The 25,428-nt window shown below is 45.2% G+C and overlaps 1 protein-coding gene across 1 annotated transcript in view; it reads left to right on the top strand.

Moving 5' to 3' along the window:
- MYO5B (myosin VB) overlaps window positions 1-25,428 on the top strand; it is a 341,711-nt gene that overhangs the window by 129,993 nt on the left and 186,290 nt on the right. Inside the window, exons 2-3 of the mRNA XM_049620078.1 lie at window positions 13,922-14,032; window positions 23,744-23,915. Of these exons, the coding sequence (XP_049476035.1) occupies window positions 13,922-14,032; window positions 23,744-23,915 (283 nt within the window). The remainder of the gene's footprint in view (window positions 1-13,921; window positions 14,033-23,743; window positions 23,916-25,428) is intronic.

Raw genomic sequence — 25,428 nt, forward strand, 5'->3', positions numbered from 1 at the left:
GGGAAGAGGCAGCAGGCAGAGACTGCCACTCTCATGTCCAAAATGAGGTCTAGCAATGCATTTGTATATGTACAGTTTGTATATGTACAGCAATGCATATGTACAGTTTCAATGGGATGTGCTGGTGATCCCCTCATTTCATACCTCCTCAAATGGTTTTCCATGATGCCTGCATGAGGGTGGAGGAGGGAAGTTTTTGGTGCAGAAGATGAACCTATCCTCACTGAGATGAAACTCCTCCCCTGCCCCTTAATCCTTTACAGAGTGTAAAATGTTCATTTCACACCAGTCACGTCAGTTCTTTTTCTCTAAAACTCTAAGTCTTTGCTGGGTGACCCCATAGAGACTCAAGCTTAGGTGTTCTTTCAAGCTGTACCCTGCTTTTCAGCCAGACCAGAAGTGACCTTGTGAAGTGTGTGAAACCATATCTAAATTAGTCTCTCAAACACAATCACTTGGCATAGAGGGCCTGAGCTAACCGTGATCATTCCTAGACCATCTGTGGCCATCTGACAGCAGGTTTGGTTGGAGAGTTGTAGCGAGCGTTACTGCCAAAGAATGGTTCACTTCCAAGTAGTAGGGTGCTGACGGCTGCCCCACGATTGCTTGCAACCCCAGGATGAAAATTAAAGGCATTGCTTTGAGGTCTTTGGTTAATGGTGATTCAGGTAGCAGACACCCATTTACCTTCCTAACTTGGAAGTCAGAGTCTGTTTCATGGCTGCTATTCAGTGAGAATGTGTGTTGGTTTCAGAATATTTTTTCCCTTCCTTCTGAGGTCCCAGCAATGAAGATGCTATTGTGCCTGTTTGCCGATGTACTCAGTCAGATTGAACATTCCCTCTTGATTCTCGGTTAAACTTCTCTGCTCTCTAAGATAAATGAACAAGTTCCCCATTGCAAAATACAGCAGAAAAAAAGTTGGAAGAGCTGGATTGGATAAAGGTGAAACATATGAATAAAGAGATTTAGAAGCTGTATGAGTAGCATTAAGGTATGGTGGAAATGGTATTTCAGTTTGGAATGGTAAAGCACTGAGTAAATGAAGTAGTAAGAGTAATAGCAAAAGAAGAATTTCAAAGACCATTTTTTTGGGCCTAGGGACGGGATAAATGGTGTCCCTGATTTCGTTTGCGTTGTGAGTGTTCACGTGAGGACGGGAAGGATGCATGACAGAAGATCTATCTTCCTGTTGAGGGTTCTTTTTACTTGTAGGTCAGTTTGTAAGTACAGGCCTTTTTTATTTGACTATAATTGACACACAGTTACACCTGTTTCAGGTGTACTTAGTGATTCGGCAAGTTTATACATTAAGCTGTGTTCATCACAAGTGTAGCTGCCATCCGTCCTGATATGTCACTATTAGAGTATTGTTGACTGTATTCCTTCTGCTGTTCCTTTCATTCCGTGACTTATTCCATAATTGGAAGTCCATACCACCTCCTCCCTTTCACCCCTTTTGCCCGGCCCCCCACCCCCTCCCTTCTGGTATCCATTGGTTCTCTGTAGTGGTCTGATTTTGCTTTCTGCTCATTTTTTAAAGATTGTACATGTGAATGAAATTATGTGGTATCTTGGACTTCACTTGGCATAATACTCTCTGGGTCTATCCATGCTGTCACAAATGGCAAGATGTCATTCTTTTCTATGGCTGTGTGATATTCCAGTGTGTGTATATACCACATTTTCTTTGTCCATTCATCTGTTGATGGGCATGTAGGTGGCTTCTGTATCTTGGCTGTTGCCAATTTGCACTATTTGCAATAGTGCTGCAGTGAACGTAGGGGTGTATATATTATTTTGAATTAGCGTTTTTGTTTTCTTTGGGTAAATACCAGCAGTAGGATTATTGGATCATATGGTGTGTCTATTTTTAATTTTTGGAGGATCCTCCATACTTTTTTTCACAGTGGCTGCACCAGTTTACATTCCCACCACTGGTGTGTGAGTGTTCTTTTTTCTCCACATGCTCATCAACACTTGTTTCTTTCATTCTAGCCATTCTGAGAGTTGTAAGGTGACAGCTCCTCATGGTTTGGATTTGCATTTCCCTGATGATGAGTGACGTTGAGCATCTTTTCATGTGTCAGTTGGCCATCTGGATGTGTAAATACTAATATTATTCAGTTAGACCACATCCCTCTTTGTATTTAAAACCCATGTACAGTTTTCCATTGGTTATAGAATAACATGAACATCCTGTAATGTGACTTCCATGAGCCTCCTGCACATCTCAGTCACTGGAGCCCTTGCCCTCCAAGGTCTACAGCTCGCCCATACTGACTTGGAGCTTTTCAGCAAGTGCTACTCCTCCCTGTCCGAGGCTTGTCTGCAGCTGACTTTTTAGCCTAGAATGCTCCTCCCTCCCCACCAGGCCTAGCCAACTCCTTGTCCATGTAGGTTTCATCTTGGAACTTGCTTTTTTCAGAAAAGCTTTTCCTGTGATGACCTGGACTGGGTGAGGTCCCATGTTGTATGTTGTGAATGTCTGTGCTGCTGAGGCAGTTAGGACCACTGGAGTAGATGAATTGCACAATGTGCTTGGGTATCTCTGAAGATGGGGACATGTCCTTTCCCTCTGCTGTGTGTCCCAGCATCTTGCATGCTGCCTGTCATGTGGTAGGTGTTCCGTAAATCCTTATGAACAAATGAGCTAGAGTCTATTTTCTTGTTGGTAGGCCTTGTAGCTTATGGGAATATGCAACAGTTGAATATCTGTTGAAGAATCTCAAGATGTGTTTGGCTACTGGGGGGGAGGGGAGGCTGGCATGCTTTGAGCTGTGAAAGAAGATGGAGAGCTGGCTTCAGTCCCAAATGCAAGTGTGTAAGGCATTTAAGTTCTAAGTTGGATGGACTCTTATAGGCAAAGCAAGAACAGGTCAACATACTCATGTGTTGGGGCAGTTCCCAAAAATTTCCCTGGAAAAGAATGGTTCTAATGCATTTTCTCAGTTAACGTTGTTCCGTGAGGTTGTGTTTGCAGAAGAGGGCTTAGCTTGAAATGACTTCACTGTTGGCTTTTAGAATCCAAAGCAGGCTCCAGGTTCTGAGCCATCAGCACAGAGCCCGACGTGGGGCTTGAACCCACAAGCTGCGAGATCATGACCTGAGCTGAAGTTGGACGCTTAACCGGCTGAGCCACCCAGGTGCTCCCATAAATGGAATTTAGAAGTAAGAGTGCTTCAGAGAGCTTAGGTGGAAATGAAGATGTTGTGCTCTGGAAAACTGTCTTCAGTGACTTACATATGTGTGATATGACTATGGATTGCTTAATTCACATACTTGATCCCTCTATGTAGAGAGAGTACCTATTCCAAGGACTATAGTCATGTTGCTGGAAGTAGGATTTTAACAAAGCATTAGCTGCTTGGTGGGGTCCTGGCATATATTTAGTGGCATGGAATGTACTAGCTTTGAGTAAATCTTTTTTTAGCATCTTCAGCAAGCGTCTTTAGCACCTTACAGAACCAACTTGTCATTGACATGCAGGACTTTTGGTGAATTTTCCAAAACTTCCACCTGAACACATTGCTTTATAGTGGTTTCTAAGCCTCTAGTATAACTTCAGTTTGCAAGTGTACCGCTGGATAAAATGACTCAGCAGTGCTCCCTGAACACCACGTCCTTCCCATCTTGGTGTCAGTCTGTCACTTGAGGATGTACTGCTTAATCTTTTAACATCTGTAGAGCGGGAACTGGTAAAGTTGGCCTTCACCAGCCACATAGACATTTGCTTTGTTCCTTAGCTTCACATGTAGGTAGTGAATGTGAATTCAGACAGAATCGTGCCTGATCACACAATCAGGTGTCAGAAAGAGTGGAGCCTTTGTTCAAAAGTCTGGATTGAGGTGATGTTGTGTTGTAAACATGTAAGAAAACAAAGATCAAAGATAGGCTTGTGATGACCAGTGATGGGAATAGGTAGATGGATCTTCCTTCTGATAAATTTGACTTTTTTGTTTCATTTATTTTTAAGTTTGAGAGCACACATGCAGGTGGGGGAGGAGCTGAGAGAGGGAGAACGCCAAGGGGGGCTCTGCGTTGTCAGCCCAGATCCTGATGTAGGGCTTGGACTTATGAACCACATGAGATCGTGACCTGAGCCAAAATCAAGAGTTGGTTGCTTAGCTGACTGAACCACCCAGGTGCCCCTTGTTTCATTTAAATAACAGGAAATATTGGGTTTTGTAATTTTGCTATTTAACTGCATTTAATCTGTTACAGAATGAAGCTCGCTTCTTAGCTCCCCCACCCCACCCCCCTTCTGTCTTCCTTTACTCCACGGATGCTGAGTGGCTTTTTTCTATCCCAATCTCTCTGCATGAAGTTAAAGTTCTTCCTGGCATTCAGGTTAGCTTAGTTCTCTTTTTTAGGAAAGAACATGGAGCAAGTTCAGTAGAGATCTGGGTTGGGGCTCAGGGATCTACCTGTGGCCCAGGATATGCATGGCTTTTGAGTTGTCAGTGCTGGATGCACAGAAGATTTACATATAGTTCCCTTTGGTTGTAAGTTAGAGAGCTTCCCAGTGAAGAGCATTTGGGGGAAAAGGAAGGTTATTACCAGTCTGGGAAGCCTCTCATGGGATGAGCAAACAGAAACCAGGAAGTAGGCATTAGTGCTGGAGGAGGAGGAGCTAAATTCAGGAGAGAAAGCAGAGGAGTTGGGCATGTGTTCCCATGACGCTTCGTGTTTCTGCTGGGATTACTTGCTTGTGTCTGTACTCCCCTAGAGAGAGGTCTCCATGTCTCATTGAGGCCTCCCGGGCCCCAGTTCCTGCTGGCATAACAGTAACTACTGGGCCCTTACTGTGTGCTGCATGCTGTGCTAAATGTTTTCTATACGCCAGTTCATTTAATCTTAACAACTCGAATGTGGAAGCATTTCCTCACTGGATAGATGGAAAATCTGAGCCTGAGCTAGAAGTTCAGGCCAGTGCCTGATTGCTGAGTCTTTTTGGAAAAAAAAATTATGGAAATAGAGTTGACACAATGTTCCATTAGTTTCGGGTGTACAACATAACAATTAAGCAAGTCTATAGGTTATGCTCATCATAAGTGTAGGCTATCTGTCACTGTTCAGTGCTATTACAGTACCATTGACCCTTTTGCCTATGCTCTACCTTTTATCATGACTTCCTCTTTCTATAGCTGGAAGCCTTACCTCCCAGTGCTCTTCACCCATTTTGCCCATTCCTCCCCACCTGCTTCCCTCTGGCAGCCATCAGTTTTGTTCTGTTTGTGGGTCTATTTCTCCTTTATGTTCACTCCTTTGTGTTTTTGTTTTTTTTTTTTTTTTTTTGGTTTCATACAAAACTGAAATCATGTCCTTTGTCTTGGACTTAGTTCACTTAGTATGATATCCTTTAGGTCCATCCAAGTTGACACAAGTGGCCAGATCCTTTTTATGGCTGTATAATCGTTATATATATGAACCACATCTTTCTTACCTATTCATCTATCAGTGGATACTTAGGCTGTTTCCATATGTTGGCTATTTTAACTAATGCTGCAATAAGCATAATAGGGGTGCATCTGTCTTTTTGAATTAGTGTTTTGTTTTCTTTGGGTAAATATCCAATAGTGGAATTAGTGGATTGCATGGTATTTCTATTTAAAAAAATTTTTTTTAATGTTTGAGGGCAAGAGCAAGTGGCGGGGGGGGGGGGCAGGGAGGGGGGTGGACAGAGGATCTGAAGCAGGTTCTGTGCTAACAGCAGATAGCCTGATGTGGGGCTCAAACTCATGAACCATGAGATCGTGACCTGCGCCTGCAGGTGCCCCTGGTATTTCTATTTTTAATTTTTTGGGGGAACATCCATACTGTTTTCCACAGTGGCTGTGCCAATTTACATTTCCACCAATAGTGCACAAGGATTCCTTTTTCTCCACATTCTCACCAACACTTTGTCTGATTATAGCCATTCTGACAGGTGTCCAGGGATGGCTCATTGTGGTTTTGATTTGCATTTCCCTGATAATCATCACTAATCAGTGATGTTGAGCCTCTCTTCACATGTCTGTTGGCCATCTGTATTGCTCCCTGGAAACATACTCAGGTACTCTGTCCATTTTTAAACCATTTTTTTAGTGTTCTATAAGTTCTTGATATCTCTTGGATGTTAACCCCTTAGATACTTAAATCTTAACCTCCTTGCTCTCCAGTTCATCCAGTAGGAGCCCAGTATGAGGGAAGGGAAGACGCTCAGCAGCATACTGGTTGGGGGATATTCATGACTTTGTCCCCTCCAGTTTAGGGGTTTAATCATCAGGCCTGGGTTCAGGATGCACCTGGTGTCTGGGCCCATGAACGTGATCTTCAGGCCTCTAATGTGGGAGAGGATAGTGGGTGGTCCTGCTTGGATAGGTGGAAAAAGTCTAGTCTTTGTCCTTCAGACTTTATTATGTAGAAGGATGAAATGTGACCCGTTTCCTCCTATAAGGGCAGTTAGCTGAGGTGTTCTCACGGTTCCTACAACAGGGCAGTACCTGCCAAAGTGTTTTCTTCCCTATTCATAGAAGTATTGTTTCAAAATGGACACCATTACACTAAACAGAGGACATCACTTATGACATCTCTGCAAAGTATGTGCTTTCCTAACCTCACTTGAAGAATGGAGCTATGAATATTTCAAATTTTTATGAGGAGTATGTGTTTTTCTGGCCTAGAGGGATTTGTAGCCTCTTAGCACTGGTTCTCTGCTTCCCCTCCTTGCACGTGATGCCTTGGGCTCCAGGCAAGGTTGGGGAAGCAGCTCATGGTCCTTTGCCGGAGTGAGCCTTCCTGCCTCAGGTGGCATCTGAGCCCCAGGCCCTGCCTTCTAACATTTGTTGTTCTTTGGAGCCCACAGCCTATCCACTTATTTCAATCCTGGTGACTTTTGTTCGCTGATGCTTTCTGTGATCAGGCTGGTCTTGTGTGGAGAAATGTGGATTCTGTGTTGCTTGAGGGGGGTAGAGGCTGACCAACTTGACCTTCTATCTTCGTGGAGTTCTGGCACAAAATTCGTGTCTGAGCAAATGCTATGGAGTATTGTCAGTTTTAACAAAAGGGACTCCCCTTGCACCCCCAACCAGAGCCCTGATTTTTTTAATCCTAGAGCAGAGATCTCCGTGCCTACTAACCGTGACATCATGTCACTGCCAAGGGTACAGCTGTGAACAGGCAGGCAGTGTGCCGGCTCCTGGTGCCCTAACATGGGGAGGAGGGGACGGGCAATTTATCCAGTCAGCCACCAGGTTAGGCTGTGGGCTCCCCTCTAGTCCGTTCCCAGGAGACGGTGCCCACACTGCCTTGCTTCAAGTTTCAAGGCTATGTTGCAACCCAATCTTCAGTCTCTGATTCTTAAAGTACCTGGTGACTTAACTTGGCACGTCCCTGTAAGTGGCTGTATGTACTTGTTTTTGTGTGTGCTTGCAGGACACTTTGCCTGTGTCAAATACACCCTCGGTGGGACCTGGGCTGCTGGAATCAAGTTAGCATTTCTCCACGAGGGGGCGACAGCAGAAGACTCGAGGTCACAGATTTCTCTGGTCATAGCTTTGACCCTATGCACTGTGAGCTTGGGCAAGTTGTTCTGTGTTTTTCTACCCTCAGTGTTCTTCTCTGTGATACACAGGTGATAACCCTGCTGCTCTCCAGTTTTAAACTAAGATGAAGGATTAAAGTACTTAGTTACTTATTTTAGTGTAAGGCTGTGGAGGTGGCACTATTAATAATTCTAGGGAGTGAATGTTCTCCTTTCCCCAAAGTCCATTTTGATTCTGAGGCTTCTTCTGAAACCATGATTTTTTAACTCTGGCACATCCATTTGAAGCCTAAGAAAAAATACAGTGCTTGGGCCCTACTCTGAGATCTTACTCAAGTGTGGGACATGGGCATTGGTGTTTCTCTTCTTTTCTTTCTTTCTTTTTTTTTTTTTTTTTTTTTAAGATCTGCAGATAATTCTTAAATGCCAGCCGTCGTTGAGAATCCCTTCTCTCGGGGTTTTGAACTTTAGGCTAGATCCATCTGATGATTTTTAGACATGGTATGGCTATCTATGAACAACAATTTGCAGGACATTGAAAGGATCCCAGTAACCTGGAGGAAATCCCTTAGGCCTGCTATTTTCCTGTTCCCTAATTCTCTGCAGGGTCCCATTCCGGATCCCACTCCTGGCCTAGGATTCCTAGATGACAGTGTATACTATTACCACTGTTGCTGTTGCCTACGGCTTGTAATTCTCTGATGCTGTGGGATTACATTTTATTCTTGGGACCACATCCTGAGATACATCTTCTTACCTGCACTGTACAGCGGAGGAAACCAAGACTCAGAGCCACTCATCAACTTACCCAGGCTGGTAGTGCTTAGATTCTTACCCAGGCTGTCTGGCTGTAGAGCCCCCACAGCCATGCTCCTGTACTGCATCATGATCCATGCAAACGGGTAAATGTGATTCCCTTCTCGACAGGGCATTTATATTTTAGGGGCTCTCTGGAGATTATTCTTGGATCCTGAGCTAAAGTGTTTTCGGGCTGGAATGTCCTGTTCAACCACAGGTGGATAAGGAGAGACCTCTGGGCACATGAGGGTCCATGGTGCCTGCAGATGAGTTGCCAAATAAAACCCCAAGCCTGCGCGCTTGCAGACTTGGGGGGCATCGGATGCACCGGTGTTCTGCTGCCTGGTTCGTACCCCCCTTCCCCCTCAAGGATTGATGTAGTTGGTCGGAGGGGGTTACCTAGTGTGGGAAGCTTTAAAAGCTCCTCAGATGGTTGTGGGGTGCAGCTGGGGTTGAGCATTACTGCCATGGGCCATCACTGCCTCCAGCAGAGAGCTGCCTTTGCAGGCCCGACAGACAGGGGAGGGAGGAACCTGCGTCTGGAGAAGAGCTCTCCGTGCTGATGCATCTCAATTCAGAGAATTCTGCCTTCTCTGGTTAATATGCGGGGCTCTTTCCAAAAGAAAAATGGCAAGTTTTTCTGGTAATTGGGTCAGATTGCTATCTCTTTAGATATGACAGAGTTAAACATTGTTAAAACGGGATAGTGACAAGTTCAGTGGTGCTATAATTGGGTTATGTGAGTCAGCTGGTCTTTCCTATAATCTGCCTCCAGGAAAGCTGGTAGAGGTCGGATTTGTTTGAAGGAATTCCTTGAAGGTGAGAAAGTGAGAGGCAACACAGAACCTTGGCTGTGGGGAGTTTCTATCTGGCCTGTAGAATCGATGATTTTCTGTTAAAAGAATGTGTTCTAATGCCTGAAGAAACAGGAAGATAAAAGTGCAGACCCATGCCAATAGAGTGTGTACAGGATACTGTTGGTGTCATCTGCAACAAAAAGTTTTATGTTAAATGGAAGTGAAATTCACATAACATGAAATGAACTATTTAAAGTGAATAGTTCAGGGGCATGAATACATTTGCAGAGCTGTGTGGCCACAACCTCTATCTAGTTGGAGAATATTTCCATCACTTCAAAGGAAACCCCTTCCAAGTTCTCAGCCTGTTCACTTGACTGTTTACTCTGCATTGATCATGTTTTGCCTTGTTTGGGGGTTACAAAGGTAATGGATCTTCCTCAGGTGGGTAGGTCTGGGGAGGGAAGGGACAGTGGTGTGGTGGTTGCTAAGTCAGCACATAAAGCAAAATTTGGTTAAAATTGTGCTTGGCAATCCTATCAATTGCTCATCAAGTGTGGCATGCGTGACATTGGGTAACTGAGCTCTGCTCAGTAATTTGTGGGCACTTTAAGCTGAGATTCCATGAGATAGGATAAAGGTGGGAAGGCCTGCTGCAGATGTCGCCCATCCTGTACCATCATAATGCAGGGTTTACCTCGTTCTGCTTTCACAGTGAGCTGCTCTCAACGCACGGCCACATGTATCTTCATTGTGGACATGGAGGAAATGACAGCATCTAGCACGGAGCGGGCACATATTAGGTGCTCAGATGTTTGCTTGATTTGAATCTAAAACTTGATCAGGTCTGTAATACACAAGGTCTGTTAAAAGGAGGAACATTTGACCATCTGTTTCCAGAGTTGGCATCAATTGTTGCTGCTTGCCCACCCGTGCTGAATAACTATCACTCTTGTTAGGAATTGGTCACAGCACTCTTCAGAGTATATTTTTATGTGAATTATCTGCTCAACTAGATGGTATGTTCCTTAAAGTCAGGGTATAGATCTCCGTGTTTGTACTTGATTACATGGTGCCTACCACAGTGTGTTTACCATATAAACCGGGTGCTTCATAAGTGCATCACTTACTGATTCCTGTCTCAGCACATGTGATTGAGCATCTGTTATATTGCGAAACTGATATAAAAGAAATGCCTGCAGAACTGTAAAGTTAATCCTGGAAGGGGTTGTGGCACCTCAGAGTGGGTGAGGGCTAACCCAGGGAAGGTAAGGGTTCAGTGAGGACAGGGCACTGGGACTTGGATTCTGCCCACACGGACAAGTGAGGGAAGGTCATTTTGGACTGAGGAAACCACATGTATAAAGGGTGAGGGCAACAAACTTCACAGCGATGGTCAGATAGTAAACCTTTCAGGCTTACACAACCATCCTCCACCTGCAGAAGCAGCCATAGACCATATTCAAATAGAATGTGCTGTTGTGTACCGATAAAATCTGTGGACACCAAAATTTGACTTTCACGTAATTGACATGTTATCTGGATAGCACCTTTTTTTCTCCCCTGCAAACCCTTTAAACATTTAAAGACCATTCTTAACTCCAAGGCTGCACAAAAACAGTACACGAGATTTGGCCCAGGGCTATAGTTTGGCTGACCCAGGTACAAAGGGAAGTATGAGCACAGATTGCAGGAGCAGAACAGCAAGTACTTAGGGTATGCAGTGATTCGGTGGGTGTGGGTGGAGGCTGAGATGCTACATTTTTTTTTAATTTTATTTTTTATTTTTTATTTTTTAAAATTTACATCCAAATTCATTAGCATATGGTGCAACAGTGATTTCAGGAGTAGTGCCCCTTCCCCATTTAGCCCATCCCCCCTCCCACAACCCCTCCAATAACCCTTAGTTTGTCCTCCATATTGGAGTCTCCTCTGTTTTTGTCCCCCTCCGTTTTTATATTTTTGTTTCCCTTCATCTTTTCATAGGATTTTCTTTCTCTAATTTCACTTAGCATAATACCCTCCAGTTCTGTCCATGTAGTTGCAAATGGCAAGATTTCATTCTTTTTGATGGCTGAGTAATACTCCGTTTTGTGTGTGTGTGTGTGTGTGTGTGTATACACATATATATACACACACACACCACATCTTTATCCATTCATCTATGGGCATTTGGGCTCTTTCCATACTTTGGCTATTGTTGATAGTACTGCTATAAACATGGGGGGGTGCCTCTGTCCCTTTAAAATAGCACATCTGTATCCCTTGGATAAATGCCTAGTGCACTTGCTGGGTTGTAAGGTAGTTCTATTTTTAATTTTTTGAGGAACCTCCATACTGTTTTCCAGAGTGGCTGCACCAGCTTGCATTCCCATGAGATGCTACATTTCTAACAAGCTCCCAGGGAATTGTGAGGCTGAGGTCCTCACTTACAGCAGCAAAGATCTGAAGCATCATTCTAGTCCCCTTATAGTGCTGATCCTGTGCTGGGCTCTGTGGGATAGGAAAATGGAGAAAATCTTCTGCCTCGAGGTGCTTTTAGTCTATTTGGGGAGAAGACATTTATAGAAGTAGATGAGTGGACGCTCCCAGAATAAGAATTAAACAGCTAGTCCCAGGCAGTGAGCCTCCCCGGTGCTGGGCGCAATGGACAGGTGTGGCATATGGACAGCAGGGGTCAGGCCGCTGGATCCCCTGTGTGGGTTGGGACTAGGACCCCTTGGCTTCCAGGATGTCACACAGCTTGATGTCCACATAGCATCATTATCTCTGCTCAGTTCCTATTGGGACTTTCCTCATTCTTCTTGGTCACTCTTCTCTTGAGCCTTTCCTGACACCTTTTATATGGAGTGGAGACTTTGAGGACTGTTTCTCGGGTGTGCTGTACTCCCTCTGCCTGGAGGGGAAGGCCCAGGAGCAAGCTCAGAGGGCCAGGAACTGTAGGGAGGCTAAGGAAAGATCCCTCATCTGAAGCTTGGGGACAGTGCCATCAAAGTCCTTGGAGCTGGGCGGAAGATCGGCTTCCATGACAGCGGAGGAGGGAAGTTAGGACACCTGAGGGGAGTAGTAGTGTTGACAGTTATTGTTGGCAAATACTGAAAGTTTGCTCTGGAGGTAGCTCAGAGCACTCTTAATGTCTTTCTCTCAAGCACTCAGGTACTATAAAGCTCGATAGCATCTTCATAAAGATGCAGTCATTCCAGCAGGCTCCCAGGCAGAGTGGAGATCCTGTGAGAACCTGATTCTTCATAATGCAAAAAATGACTCTGGCTTTGTATCCTGAGCTGGGACACCAGGGATGCAAATTGGTGGTGGTTTGCTTTCCCACTAATGAGTATTGATGAGTCACTCTCCTTGATACTGAACTAGAGACCAGTGCAGGCAGGGTCAGCCGGGCACCTGGGTGGCTCAGTAGTTGGAGCTTCTGACTTTGGCTCAGGTCACGATCTCACAGTTCATGGGTTTGAGCTCTGCATCAGGCTTTGCCCAGACAGCTCAGAGCCTGGAGCCTGCTTCGGATTCATTCTCTCTCTCTCTCTCTCTCTCTCTGCCCTTCCCTCCCCCAACCCCCCTCAAAAATAAGTGTTAAAAAACAAAATGAAGGGTCAGTGACCATCTGGAGGAAAATACCATGTGAAAAAAAAAATTGGGGGGGGGATGGCAGGACTAAAATTAAAGCCTGCCAGCTGCTTGTGCCCGGGCAGCTGACTGACCACAAGGTCAGGGCATGGAGTCATCACTCCACAGGGTTGGTTATACTGACCCAGGCACACATTCTGGCTGGCCTTTCAGTCCTAAGAGCTGTTGGTTTCAGGATTGCTGAGAAGGTTCTGTGGCCACGACACTGTGCGCGGGTGCACCCGTAGCCAGGTTGAAAGCAAAGGGGCCCTGTGGTGATGACATACCTACGAGATGGAGACAGTTGTCTGACAGGCATGAGGAGTGCTGTCAAGAGCAGCCGCCGACAGGTCCAGATGCATCAGACATGTGGTGTCCACGGCTGTATGTGCCACTGGCCTGGGGCGCTCCTGTCTCCTCCTGTTCTGAGCTAGTCTGAGGTGGAACTCGGACTGGGTATTTTCACGTTCCCAGGTGATTGTAGTGTGCAGTCGGGGCCTCCCCCCCCCCCCCCCCCAGGTGGATGGAGAGGGCTTATTCACTTACCAAGGGCTGTATTCTTCCCTGCTAGGAGTTCTCCAGCTTAATGACTTCGCAGATCTCCTAGCTGCTGGGGGAGGTGGAGGGGGATTTTTTGGGGTATGTTTGTGGCTCAAAGAATGCACAAATAAATTGAGGTTGCTGACGACTTAGGAATATGTAAATACACTTTCGATTTGCTGACCACTCTGTTTCACTTCTGCGGGAAAATGGCTTTGTCCCCGAATGCAGCATATCAGAGCAGAGGTTCCCAGGATTTGAAGATTGGCTCTCCTGTCTCAGTCTTGGCATGTGTTGTTCTGTTCTTTGTTGCCTGGACGCTGCCTCTGACATTGCTCTTTTGTACCACCCTTGAGATGATGGTGCAGAGCTCTGGTGGATGTAACCAGATGCTGGCCTGGCAGTCTTGCTGGGAGAATTATAATTAGATGTGGTGTTCTCTTAGGATCTATAAAGTGCCCTCTGTCCCCACTCCCGTGGGTTACTTACCTGTTGTCATGGTATTAGACCATCTTGTGTTTTGAAATGAGAAGGAAGAGGTGTCCAGATGGCCTTATAACTTCTCTGGAGGACCCCTCGTAGGTAGCGACACATAAGTAGAAACCTGAAAGCTTTATCGGAGTTTCTTGTTTTAATCTTCCAGTACACGAGGGTCTGGATCCCTGACCCTGATGAAGTGTGGCGCTCAGCCGAGTTAACCAAGGACTACAAGGAGGGAGACGCGAGCCTCCAGCTCAGACTGGAAGATGAAACGGTAAGTGCAGGTGGTGGGAGCGGGGAGCACAGGGCTGGCTGGTAGATGGCGGGCTTGAGTTTCCCCTGCAGAGTGGAGCCGCTGAGTCCCTGGCATCTTTCTGTTGCTACTGGCAAACTGTAAAACTGTGCTGTGGCTGTCCCATAAGTGCCCACTGGTGTTGTAGCTAAGAGATCGCCGGTGGCCAAGGCAAGAATCTGCTCAGTAGAGTAGGAGGGTTCCCTTCATGGGGCTGTGGTGTCAGTGGGAGGTGACAAGGAGGCACCATAAGAGACAGTGCATGGTAGAGTGGTCAGAGCACTGGTTCTGGACCCCAGCCTATCTGGGGATTGGCATCCTGGCTCATCCATTGTTAGCTCTGTGCCTTTGGGTGAGTTAGCACTCTTGCTGTGCTTGTTACTTCATCGGTTACAGGGGAGTGAAAGTTGATCTAGGGGGCTTATGAGAATAAAATGACCTATGTGACATGTCCTTAGAATAGTGCCTGGCACACAGCACTCCACATGTGTTAGCTGTGCAGCACGAGTTCTTTAGTAGTTGACTTTCATGTGGCTTCATTCAGAAGGAAGACAAGGTGGTTAACTGAAATCTTCCTCTTGTACTGTCCGATTTTCTGCTTTTTGTGAGCCTTTTGTGTGACTACCCTTCTCTGTTGTGTGCATTCTACAAATACTTGAATACTTGGACTGTGCTGGGTCATGGAGGTATATGTGGCCCTGTCATTTGGGGGAGGTCACGGAAGTCCAGCAAAGTGTTGTGACACATGGCATTAGGCACAGAAGCTTGTGGATAAGGTGTGGGGTGAGGTGAAGGTGTTGAAGGGGTCATGGGAAGGAGCCAGCAGAAGACTGGGTGGGGGGTGGGGAATGAGAGAACAGAGTGTCCCAGCGGAAGTTGTGTGTGCCAGTGGCCCCAGGCTGTGGTGTGTTCCCTTGGGGTGTGTTGAAGGAAAGGAGGCCTGTGTACCTGGAAGGCCTTGAAGGCAAGGGGTCAGATGGGTGGGCTGAGGACACAGGCAGAGGTCATTTGGGCTGCGGGGTTTGTTGCAGGTGTACAGCCTAGTGACTGGACAAGTTTATACCTTATGCGCTGGGTGTTCTGCTAAGTGAAATAAGTCCCACTGACCGAGATGAATGGCACATGAAATCACTCAATTGTTTTAGATTTCATATGAGGAACAGGTTTTGAAGGAAGTGGCAGGAAGAAACCAAGAAGTGGCTTTGGGATGGGTTAAGTTGGAGGGGCTGCAAGAGCAGGCATTGCTTGGGGGGAAGGCTGGCGGCACTGGTGTGAGACGTTTGTACCATGTCTTTTAGCCTTTGATCATTTACTGTCTGGCTGTTTCTTCCTTCAGGCATCTTGGTCTTGTCTTTGTAGTTAGTGATGACCTACTTGAGAAATAGACCTTGTCTAACACTTTGCCCACATAGTACCTACTGTGGTTGGTGATTAACTCACAGATTAGTAGAAAGAGGGAACTCTCCTCCTGCCATCCTCTGTTTGCAGCCCCCTCCCCAAGCCTATCACTTGGTAAAACTGGGACAGTGAGTCTGTTAAATTTTTTACACCAAGGTGTGCATGCCTCACCTTTCCCTTCCTGGCAGGAAGGGTTGAGGCAAGAAAAAAAAAATTCCCAGCAGATGGAATACTGTTGACTGTGTTGAATAATATCCCACCCCGTGACCAAAACAAAATGAAATTGGTTTCCCCCACTTGAAGGCTGTAACTTCTATTCCGACAGATTTCATTTTAGTTGATCTTTTAAGTGGGTGAGTGTTTTTAAAGGGTTATATGGAGGTAGTGAAGAAGGATCTGCTGTGCCGCTGAAACAGAGCAGGTGTGTGCCTCCCCGGCCAAAAGTCTGCCCAGCATGACTAATCCTAGCAGCTGCCCGGGAGCCCCCCACCCTGCTATGTGGCCAGTCAGCGTGCAGTCAGAAGGGATGCCTGGAGCTACACATGAGCAGCTCTTGAGAAATAATGGACTCTGAACACCTAGCTCTGTCCAGGTCACTCGCAAACTGGTTTGTCCAGAGCGGGCTCTGAGTGGTCCCTAGGAGTGACTAACCTGAGCTGTGGACCAGAGGCAGGAGGGCAGAAGTTAGAGGACTGGCCTCTGCAAGCTTGGAGAACATCTACTCTGCAGCTGAGACCTTCCTTGATGTACGAGGCTGGCTGGAAAATCCACCTGGTGGTTTCCCCACCATCGCCCTCCTGTCCAAGAGTGTGGGTTTAACTGCGGTGGCAAAGGAGGAAAAGAAATTCTGTTCTGGAGAACAGTGTTCTTAACTCCCAGCTTCTACCTTACTGCTCCCCTGTGTTCTGCTCAAGGTGGTCAGGCTCCTTGGTGTTCTCGAAGAGGTTTCTTCTTGGTTGCTGCCTGCTTGTTGTTGTGGTCAAGTACACAAAACATAAAATCGACCATGGTAACCATTCTTAAGTTCACAGTTCAGTGGCATAAAGTATTTCCACGTGGTCGTGCCCACCATCACCACCATCCATGTCCAGAACTCTTGATCTTGCAAAACCGAAACTCCCCACTTGCCTGCAGCCCTGATAGTTCCACTCCACTGTGTCTCTCTCAGTTGGGCTGCTTGGGGAACTCCTAGAAGTGGAATCCTAGACTTTTGGTCCTCCTGTGTCTGGCTTGTCTCACTGAGCACAATGTAAGGTATTTTATATTTAAGCCTGTGGGAAACTTGTTGGAAAAGGATAGTGTCCTCTCTTCTCCCCACAGCTGTGATGGGTGCCAGGTATCTAGGTGTGCCGACCCTTAGCACAGTGCTGCCTTTACTGGATCAAGCGTCTTGGTGTAGACTGACCTTGATGATGCATGTAGCTCCCTTGTTTGCCTCGGATAGAGAGATACCAGGCAGCCTTCCCTCGCCGGCCTCCGCCTCCCTTACAGACTCCTGCCCTCTAGTGGCAGGGAAAACTCCCCGTTTCCATGGTTTTGCTTTTCAATTGTTTCCCACTGGAGTTCCTATCCAGTGTCCTGCAGCCACTTGGTGGGGAGTACTCCCTGTACCCAAGGTCCTGCGGGAGTGTGCGTGAGAGGAAGATGGGTACACGTGAGCCTGAAGGAGGGGGCCGTGTGGCACCTGTGTCTCGGCACACCCAAGCCCTGGAACGTAGGTGGGGCCAGGGCGAGAGGATGGATGTAGCCTGTGTGTGTCTAACACTAAAGGCCTGCTTTATCAAAAATAAAGTAAAACTGACCTTTCTAATTTTTGGAAATGAAAACCTTTAACGTCTTAAAGATATATTTGCAACTCTCTACTCTTCAGTCTCCATGTAGCTGCCATTGTCAAGAACCATGATCTTGAAGCATGTTGTGCCTCTACCTATATATAAACAAATTGAAGAGGGCCGTGAATTGTTGAGTATTGCAAACTACTCACGTCACGTTGCTGTGGTTGCAGATACTGTACTAATTTGTGAGTGCCTGTGGAGAAGCCGGGAATTAGACACGGGGTGTGGCTGGGAAATGAGATCTCCTCGTGTGAATTTTGTTTGCAGTTGTGCCCTCTGAAAGGAGAGATCAACACGCTCATTGGCCTGTCCTCTCTCTGCCTCTTTCCTGTCCGCTTCCTCCCCACACCCCTGAGCAGTGTGTGTCTCTGACATTGGTGGGGGTACAGTTGGCAGACCTTCGGGGCACCTGGATGCCATTACCTTCCTTCAGGGACATGTGGCAAGAGGCGTGCCGCGAGACCTTTTCCCCAGGGGCCAAGGTGTTCGTCCCAGGAGTGTACGTTGACGATTGCAGGGCTCAGATGTGTCCCCACGGAAGCTTGATCCCAAGTGGCAGCACGATCGTGTGTTCAGTAAGCTTCTATTTTGTGTTGAAGATGATGGAACCCTTGAAGATGAAGGGTCCAGGGAAAGGCCCCTCCTACTCAGGTCGAAGGACAGGGCCAAATGTGCCTGGCTATTAGGAGATGACAAACTTGGTTCTTTATGGCAGGAAGCAAATGTTGCAGAAGAACGAGGACCCCTGCACTTGACCGTTGATGCCCTCAGCCCTGGGCATCCTGAGAATGCCCACAGGGCTTGTCAGCCCAGTTCAGGTCAAGTGTCACCTGTGTGCACATCTCGTGAAACCAGAGCTAAGAGTGGCCAATACTCTAGTCGCAGTACAACTTCGTGCAGGCGATTTTGACGACCAGTTTTTTTCTTTCTGTTCTACTGGTTATTTCTGTTAATATTTGGTCACCTAATTTTTTGCTCTCTACTGCTCAGTAATCTACACTTGAGACTGTCTTTGGTTGGCAAGGATAACATGAAGACTGTTATCATGTTTATATTGTATGCATACAAAAAACATGTAAAGTTATAAAAACTTGCATGTAAATATTAGTAATATTACTGATGTAATTAGTTATCTTGCTTGAGGTAGGCTGTAATTTGTTTTAATAAAAAATATTTTTATTGTCAGGGTGCCAGGGGGGCTTAGTCAGCTGAGCGTCCAACTCTTGGTTTTGGCTCAGGTCGTGATCTCACAATTCGTGAATTTGACCCCTGTGTTGGGTTCTGTGCTGATGGTGCGAAGCCTGCTTGGGATTCTCTTTCTCCCTGCCCTTTCCCTCCTCTTGCTCTGTCTCTCTCTTTCAAAATAAAAAAAAAAATTATTGTAAAATACATCTAACATAAAAATGCCATCTTCACCATTTTTCTAAGTATACCATCCAGGGCATTAAGTACATGGACACTGTTATGTAATCCTCACCACCATCTGTGTCCTTCCTGTAATTGCCCTTTTCCTTCTCTGTATCTGTGATCTCTTCCATCAGTGAGGATACTTTGCCTGGCTGCTTTTGCTTAGAGATGGGTGAACCGTGATATTTTTTTTTTTTTTTTTTTTTTTGCCTCTGCTCTCCCTGCACTCCCCTCCCCCCTGGACAAGGGAGATTTTGCAACGTCTGGGTACATTTTAGGCTGTCACGACTGAGGAGGAAGGTCTGCTCCTGGCATCTAGCAGGTTGCTGTGGTGCACAGGGTGGCCAGCACCCACCCCACCCCACCCTCTGTCCTAGGTAAAGATGGTGGAGGTTGAGGAATTCTGGATTTAACCCATGCAGGACGGCCTGGATTGTTCATGGCTGAGAGACCCCAAGTCAAAAGCCATATTGAGATTCCAGGATTCTAACAGTGTGTCAGTTGTGTTTCCTGCAATAAATTGAAATCGAAAGATTAACTTGGACTCCATATTTAAAAAAATTTTTTTTCAATGTTTATTTTTGAGAGGCAGAGTGTGAGCAGGGAAGGGGCAGAGAGAGAAGGAAACACAGAATAGGAAGCAGATTCCAGGCTCTGAGCTGTCAGCACAGAGCCCAACTCAGGGCTTGAACCCGCAAACGGTGAGATCATGACCTGAGCTGAAGTAAGACATTTAACTGACTGAGCCACCCAGGCACCCCTAAAATTCAAACTTCTTAATTCTGTTTTTTTTTTATGGCCATTTTCTTAATTACTTGTATCATTCATTATTAAAAACAACCGAGCAATTCTATGCGAGGGCTTGTTATACATCCGTGCATCTGTGGAAATTTGTCTCGCTTGTAATGAATGTAATACATGAAGTGTTATCAGGATGAGAATATAAAAAAGTCAAGGCCAGGAATCTTTAGAAATTTGGTGAGATACTTGACTCTACCCCCATGGCACTCTTTTAGACACTCCCCCCAAATCCACACTCTTCTTGAAACCCTTTTGGGCAGCTACTTGGGAGTTTCTTGTTGACTTCACAAAGCAGGAACATTTGCCATGGTAGAGACCTACCTAAATGCTCCACCATGGTTCTCTACCCCCCTCGTCTCCTAGTTGGGTACCATTGCCACTAGAGGATGATGTGTGTAGCTCTTGTGTTAACACCAACCTCTTGCCAGCTGGTAACCCTGTTTTTACTAGCTTATCTTTTGTCTGGATGTCTTAGCTGTATGTGTAGAGTAGGAGCAAGAAGTTGCCTTTATCTACCATATGTGCTTCTTATTAGCTCTAGGTCCTTGTGTTGGGAGCTGTCATTCAAAGATACTTTTATGGTTATATTCTATTTATATGGTTCTGTGTAATGTAACATGGATATGAATTGGTATGAGAGAGGTCATGAAACAAAATCAGACATTCAGCTAAGTATTCTAAAACCATAGACCCATAGAGTATAGAGCAATCTGGACCAATGCTTTCCAAAGGATGACTGTGCTATAGTAGAATGTTGTCTGTCTGTATTGTCTAGTGTGGTGGTCACTGGCCACATGTGTCTGTTGAGCCCTTGAAATATGACTAGTGTGGCTGAGACACTGAGAAATTTTAACTGTACTTAATTTCAACAGATGTAATTTCCCTATGCTACCTTAGTGGAAAGTGCAGATATGGACTTAATCCCCTAACTACTTCTTCTGTATTCTCAAGTTTTGGTTAGTCCCAGTATGCTAGGTAGGGACGGACGTGAGAGATGCCCCTCTCTTCCTAGTCTCAAGGGGAAGGTTGAGATTCATTCCAGGTGGGTGACAGAGAATTCAATATTATGATGAGTTAACCTCAAACCTCTTCCTCACCTCCAAAGGCCTTGTTGTTACATAGTGAAGTCTTCTTTTTTTTAATTTTTTTTTCAACATTTTTTATTTATTTTTGGGACAGAGAGCATGAACGGGGGAGGGGCAGAGAGAGAGGGAGACACAGAATCGGAAACAGGCTCCAGGCTCCGGGCCATCAGCCCAGAGCCCGACGCGGGGCTCGAACTCACGGACCGCGAGATCGTGACCTGGCTGAAGTCGGACGCTTAACCGACTGCGCCACCCAGGCGCCCCCATAGTGAAGTCTTCTATGCCAGAAAGTGTTCATGGTCCTTGATCACATCCTAAATGCTTAGATTTCTAGTAAAACCACATTAGCTGTAAATGTTCGATACTAACATCAGTGTGGGAATCAAAATCCTATTTTAAAAAAATCTTAAGTTACTCATTCCCTGCTTCCCTCTGGACGAACACACACCACAAAATCATCCTTGAATCATGAGTTTGCCCCTCCTACATCTTGGTGACTGCTCTGGGCATTTTACTTCTCTATTTCCCTATAACCAGTGCCACTGGCTTATTTGTGGACCATATTTTCACAAAATTGCATACGCCTTTCCCTCCGCACTTGGGGGAGATTTTTTGAGGGAAATATTCATGTGAGGAAATATGGAAGGACTAGCATTTCTGTCTCAGGGTTTAAAGACTCTGAGCTCAGGCCCCGGCTTTCTAATCTGAGAAATGAGGGGTTGATCTAGGTGAGCTTTGTGGTTCTGCACTTGGCTACGTCCTGTGCCGGTGGTAGGGGGGTGCTGTGGAGAGCCACACATGCAGAGTGAACGTGCTCCTTTCTCTGGGGGGGGGGGGGTAACATGAATCTCCATGGGGAAGTCTTCAGAAAGACTCAGAGTGGGAGGGTCGGGTTAGAGTCCCAGTGACACCTGTAACTCGGCCAGAGATGAAGGGGACCATCACCTCTAGAACTTAAAATCTCAACATGTTCTGTTTCCCCTTGTTGCCCACCTTTTGGAAATTTTGTGTCCTGTTCAGGATAGCTAGTTTACTGGTCTCCCGTATGGAGTCACCTTTGCATGAAAAAGAGAATGGCCTTGATTAACACACAAACCCCCAACAGGAACCTGTACAAGGAAAACCTTGCTTACATGGGTAACTTGATAATTTGTGGGGATGTCATTCTATAAAGTTTGCAGTAAAAGGAATCCTAGGTTTTGTTCTGTAACATGCCTCTTTGTAAATTCAGCAGGATGCTGTGGGGAGCTGCTTGTCTTTAAATACAGGTATATGTCATGTGTTACCTTCCTGTCTCTTGATTGTGGATATCTTGGCTCATTTGTAAGATGGTCTTTGGAGGCCAAGGAAGAGTCTATTCATGAAAGTTTCAGACTCCAGTGTTGCTAGCTGTCTTCCAAAAAGGTCCATCAATCCGAACCCACAAACAACCCACCTGTTGGGCCACATCCTTCATATTTAAGGTCTTGGCAGTTTTTACACCTTTGCTTATGTGATATAATGCTAATAATCTATTTGTATCTGTTTGGTTAATGTCACTGAATAAATAGCTTTTCATGTTCCTTTTGTACTTTTTGTGGCTCGTAGCCTCTGCATAATTTTCTGTTGGGGTGTTGGTATTCTTTTTGGCTTCTTAAAACTTTGGATATTAAGATTAATTCTGTTAGGTAATGCAGAATCTTTGTCCTCTGCTCTGCACATGGTGTGTTTCATGATGGCTTAAAAATTCCATTTATAGTCAAAATACAAAATTTTGTGACATACTACTGGCTTTTGCATCATCCTTTGAAAGTACTTCCTTCCAAAGCTCTTAAAACTACCTGACTACATTTTCTTACTAGTTTTATTTTTTATTTTAGTGGCGTTTTATTTATTATTTTGTATTTTACCTAAAACTTACTTTGGTCTTTGAAGGAATGAGAATAGAACCCTAGCTCTATTTTCTTTTTCCTTAAAAGGCTTTGTTTATCTGCTGCTATTAGAGGGGAAATTCATTTTTAACCATTTGCTCCAGCATTCTTCTGAACAAATTTTCCTTCTGTGCTTGTTATTTCGGGATCTGCTATTAGGTTTCACTTACCTGCCGATTTTAGCAGCATTATTAAACTTGCTGGTTTTAATATGCCTTAATATCTGGTTGTGTGTGACCATCTAAAAGTGGGAGAGATGGGAGAGAACATTGATATTTATGTTCTTTTAAAAAACTGTTCCTCTAGTAAATTGAAGCTATGTCTGTAGACTTTCTTGAAAGGCTTCTATAGAATCGTGGTTCTTAAAATATCTGTAAACCACCTGTTGCAGAACTACTTGTGGATTTTTCAAAATTTCAGATTCCTGGGCCCCACCCCAGAATAAGTAGTGTTTGGGGAAATTGTTTTTACAAGCTCTCAGATGATTTTTAACAACACTATAAGGAATTTAGGTAAGACATGATAAACTGTAGCCAGGATTCTCCTATTATGTAGATAGGTGTGTACACGAGTCAGTTTTAAACATAACCTGTCAGCATCTTTGAGTACTCCTGTCCAGCTGCTATGCTAAGGATATAAGAATAGCACCTTGCATTTGAGACTTCCTGATTATACACACCTATAGATCTCGAGCTCCTATTATATGTTAGGTCAAAGTAAAATTCCTGCCCTAGAGTTGCTTGTTGTTAGGATGTTGAGGAATATGTGTACACCTGGAGGGCATTTATGGAGAGCAGTTTGTTATAAGGCAATCCAAAAAAAAAAAAAAAAGTGAACGTGTTGGATGATGGGGCGGAGGAAGGCATCAGCATTAAATGGGGGTGAAGAAGGTTGGCTGCATGGGAGACAGAGCAGTACTCCTGTTGTGACCAGGATTCAAGACTCAGTAAGTATCTTTTCTTTGAGAAGCCAGTAGAACATGTCATTAAATCCTGTGCTTCCTGAATCTCTCCTGTCATTCAGTCTTTTATCTTGATATACTGGGATTCTGTTACCAGCAAATTTTCCTCCTGGGCTGGTCTCTTAGGGCAACATAAGTACTTTGTTCGGTTTGCTCATCTTTAAAAGAAGGTTATCTGTCTTCATCATGTATGATCATGTCAGGACCGTGATCCTAGCCAATGTGACAGGATATTGGATACAGGCTAAATGGTTCATAACCCTGCCTTTGTGTGTCTATTACTTGCATTTCTTTAGATTCGGGAATACCCTATTGATGTCCAAAGCAACCAGCTGCCCTTTTTGCGGAATCCAGATATCTTGGTGGGAGAAAATGACCTAACTGCCCTTAGCTATCTACATGAGCCTGCAGTTTTGCATAATTTAAAGGTCCGTTTCCTGGAGTCGAACCACATCTACACTTACTGTGGTAAGTGGCGTGCATCTGTTGGCTGCGTGTGTTTGAAAGTACTTACAATCTTCAGACTTGATGTGTTAAACTCTAATGGTTAGGAATCCTACTAGCATTCTCCTGAGTACCTCTCAACTGAGACCCTTGAAAGGTTTGCAATCAGTGAATGTGGCTTAATTAGGCTGCCCTACATCTCTGTGGGATGATTGGTGTTAATCACAGCTCAGCCGGGGAGGAAGTGGACCACACGATGTGGCCTGACTTAGGCACAGTCCCAGAGCCTGTAGGACAGCAGTAAGTAGATCCCAGGGTCCTAGCTCAGAAGTCTGCTCTCTCCACTGAGCGCACTCCTGTGAACATGCCTGGCTGGCTTCTGTCCTCTAAGGAAGTCCTGTCTTTGTCTGACTCTCTCCCTTGCCATGTACAGACATGGTGTGTGATGAATTTGTCAAATCCATGAGCAGAAAACATGGCAAATACTTTACAATAAAATGTCCTCAAAATTCTCCTGTTTGGTTTTCTTGAAACTTCTCAATTTCCCACATTCCGGTTTTTTTCTTTTTTGAATATTAAGTGGTATGGTAAGATCTAGATCCCTAGAAACCATTGTCTGTGGGGCAAATCATTTTAGGATCTGGTTGAGGAGTCAGGCCACGGGTTTCTTTGTGGGGGTTGTCCCAGCTGTGCCTCAGAGCCATGGTCTTGTCATCACAAGTGAGGCCTTAGGACCAGAGTTCTTCTCACAGTGATAATCCACTTGGGTTTGGAATCGATGGGTTGGCTACTAAGTTCCAGTGAGCTTTCCTGTCAGACGTCACTGCGTGAGAAGTAGTTTCCCCAAAACAACTTCAACCCAATTGCTAATGGCGATATTATCTGAAAAAGACCATTAGTATACAGAGGTTTTAATAAGTTGGGTTTTTTTCCAACAACAACAAAAACCTCCCATTTGAGGAGAAAGGAATAAACCACCATCAGCTTCAACGTTTAAACGTATCCCTTCTAGAAGAGGTCCTGGTGTCTGTACATGCTTACCCAAATGCACATTGGCTCCTATAGCATCAGCTGTTGAGTGTGACCAGTGTTGCCCAGAGCTCTGAGTCATCAGGAAACACTTGTTTTCTGCTGTGAAAGTGGCTGAGATATTTTAGGAGAATGTGTGGCCTTAGAGTATAATATCAAAATTTGAATGCTGTGTGAATTAGGGTTTTATACAACTCTCTATCAATCAGTAGAACATGTAAGGCTGTTTCGAAGAATTCTGCAAGTCATTAGCCTTAGGGGGAATTTATCAGGGTCTGGGGCCTTGTTTTTTGGTCCAGGTGGTCTTTTCGGGCAAACTTCCATTTGAAGACTTGGTGGGTGTCCTTTTCCTCCCTTAGCCTGAAATGTAACAGACAAGATTTTTCCAAGTATTCTCTGGCATTTCTTTCTTTTAAATAGACTTTAGTGTTTAAAGCAACTTTAGGTCACAGCAAAACTGAGGGAAAGATACAGAGATTTCCCATATAATACCCTTTCCCCAACCATT

The sequence above is a fragment of the Panthera uncia genome (assembly GCF_023721935.1).
Source record: "Panthera uncia isolate 11264 chromosome D3 unlocalized genomic scaffold, Puncia_PCG_1.0 HiC_scaffold_8, whole genome shotgun sequence".
NCBI classification, from domain to species: domain Eukaryota; kingdom Metazoa; phylum Chordata; class Mammalia; order Carnivora; family Felidae; genus Panthera; species Panthera uncia.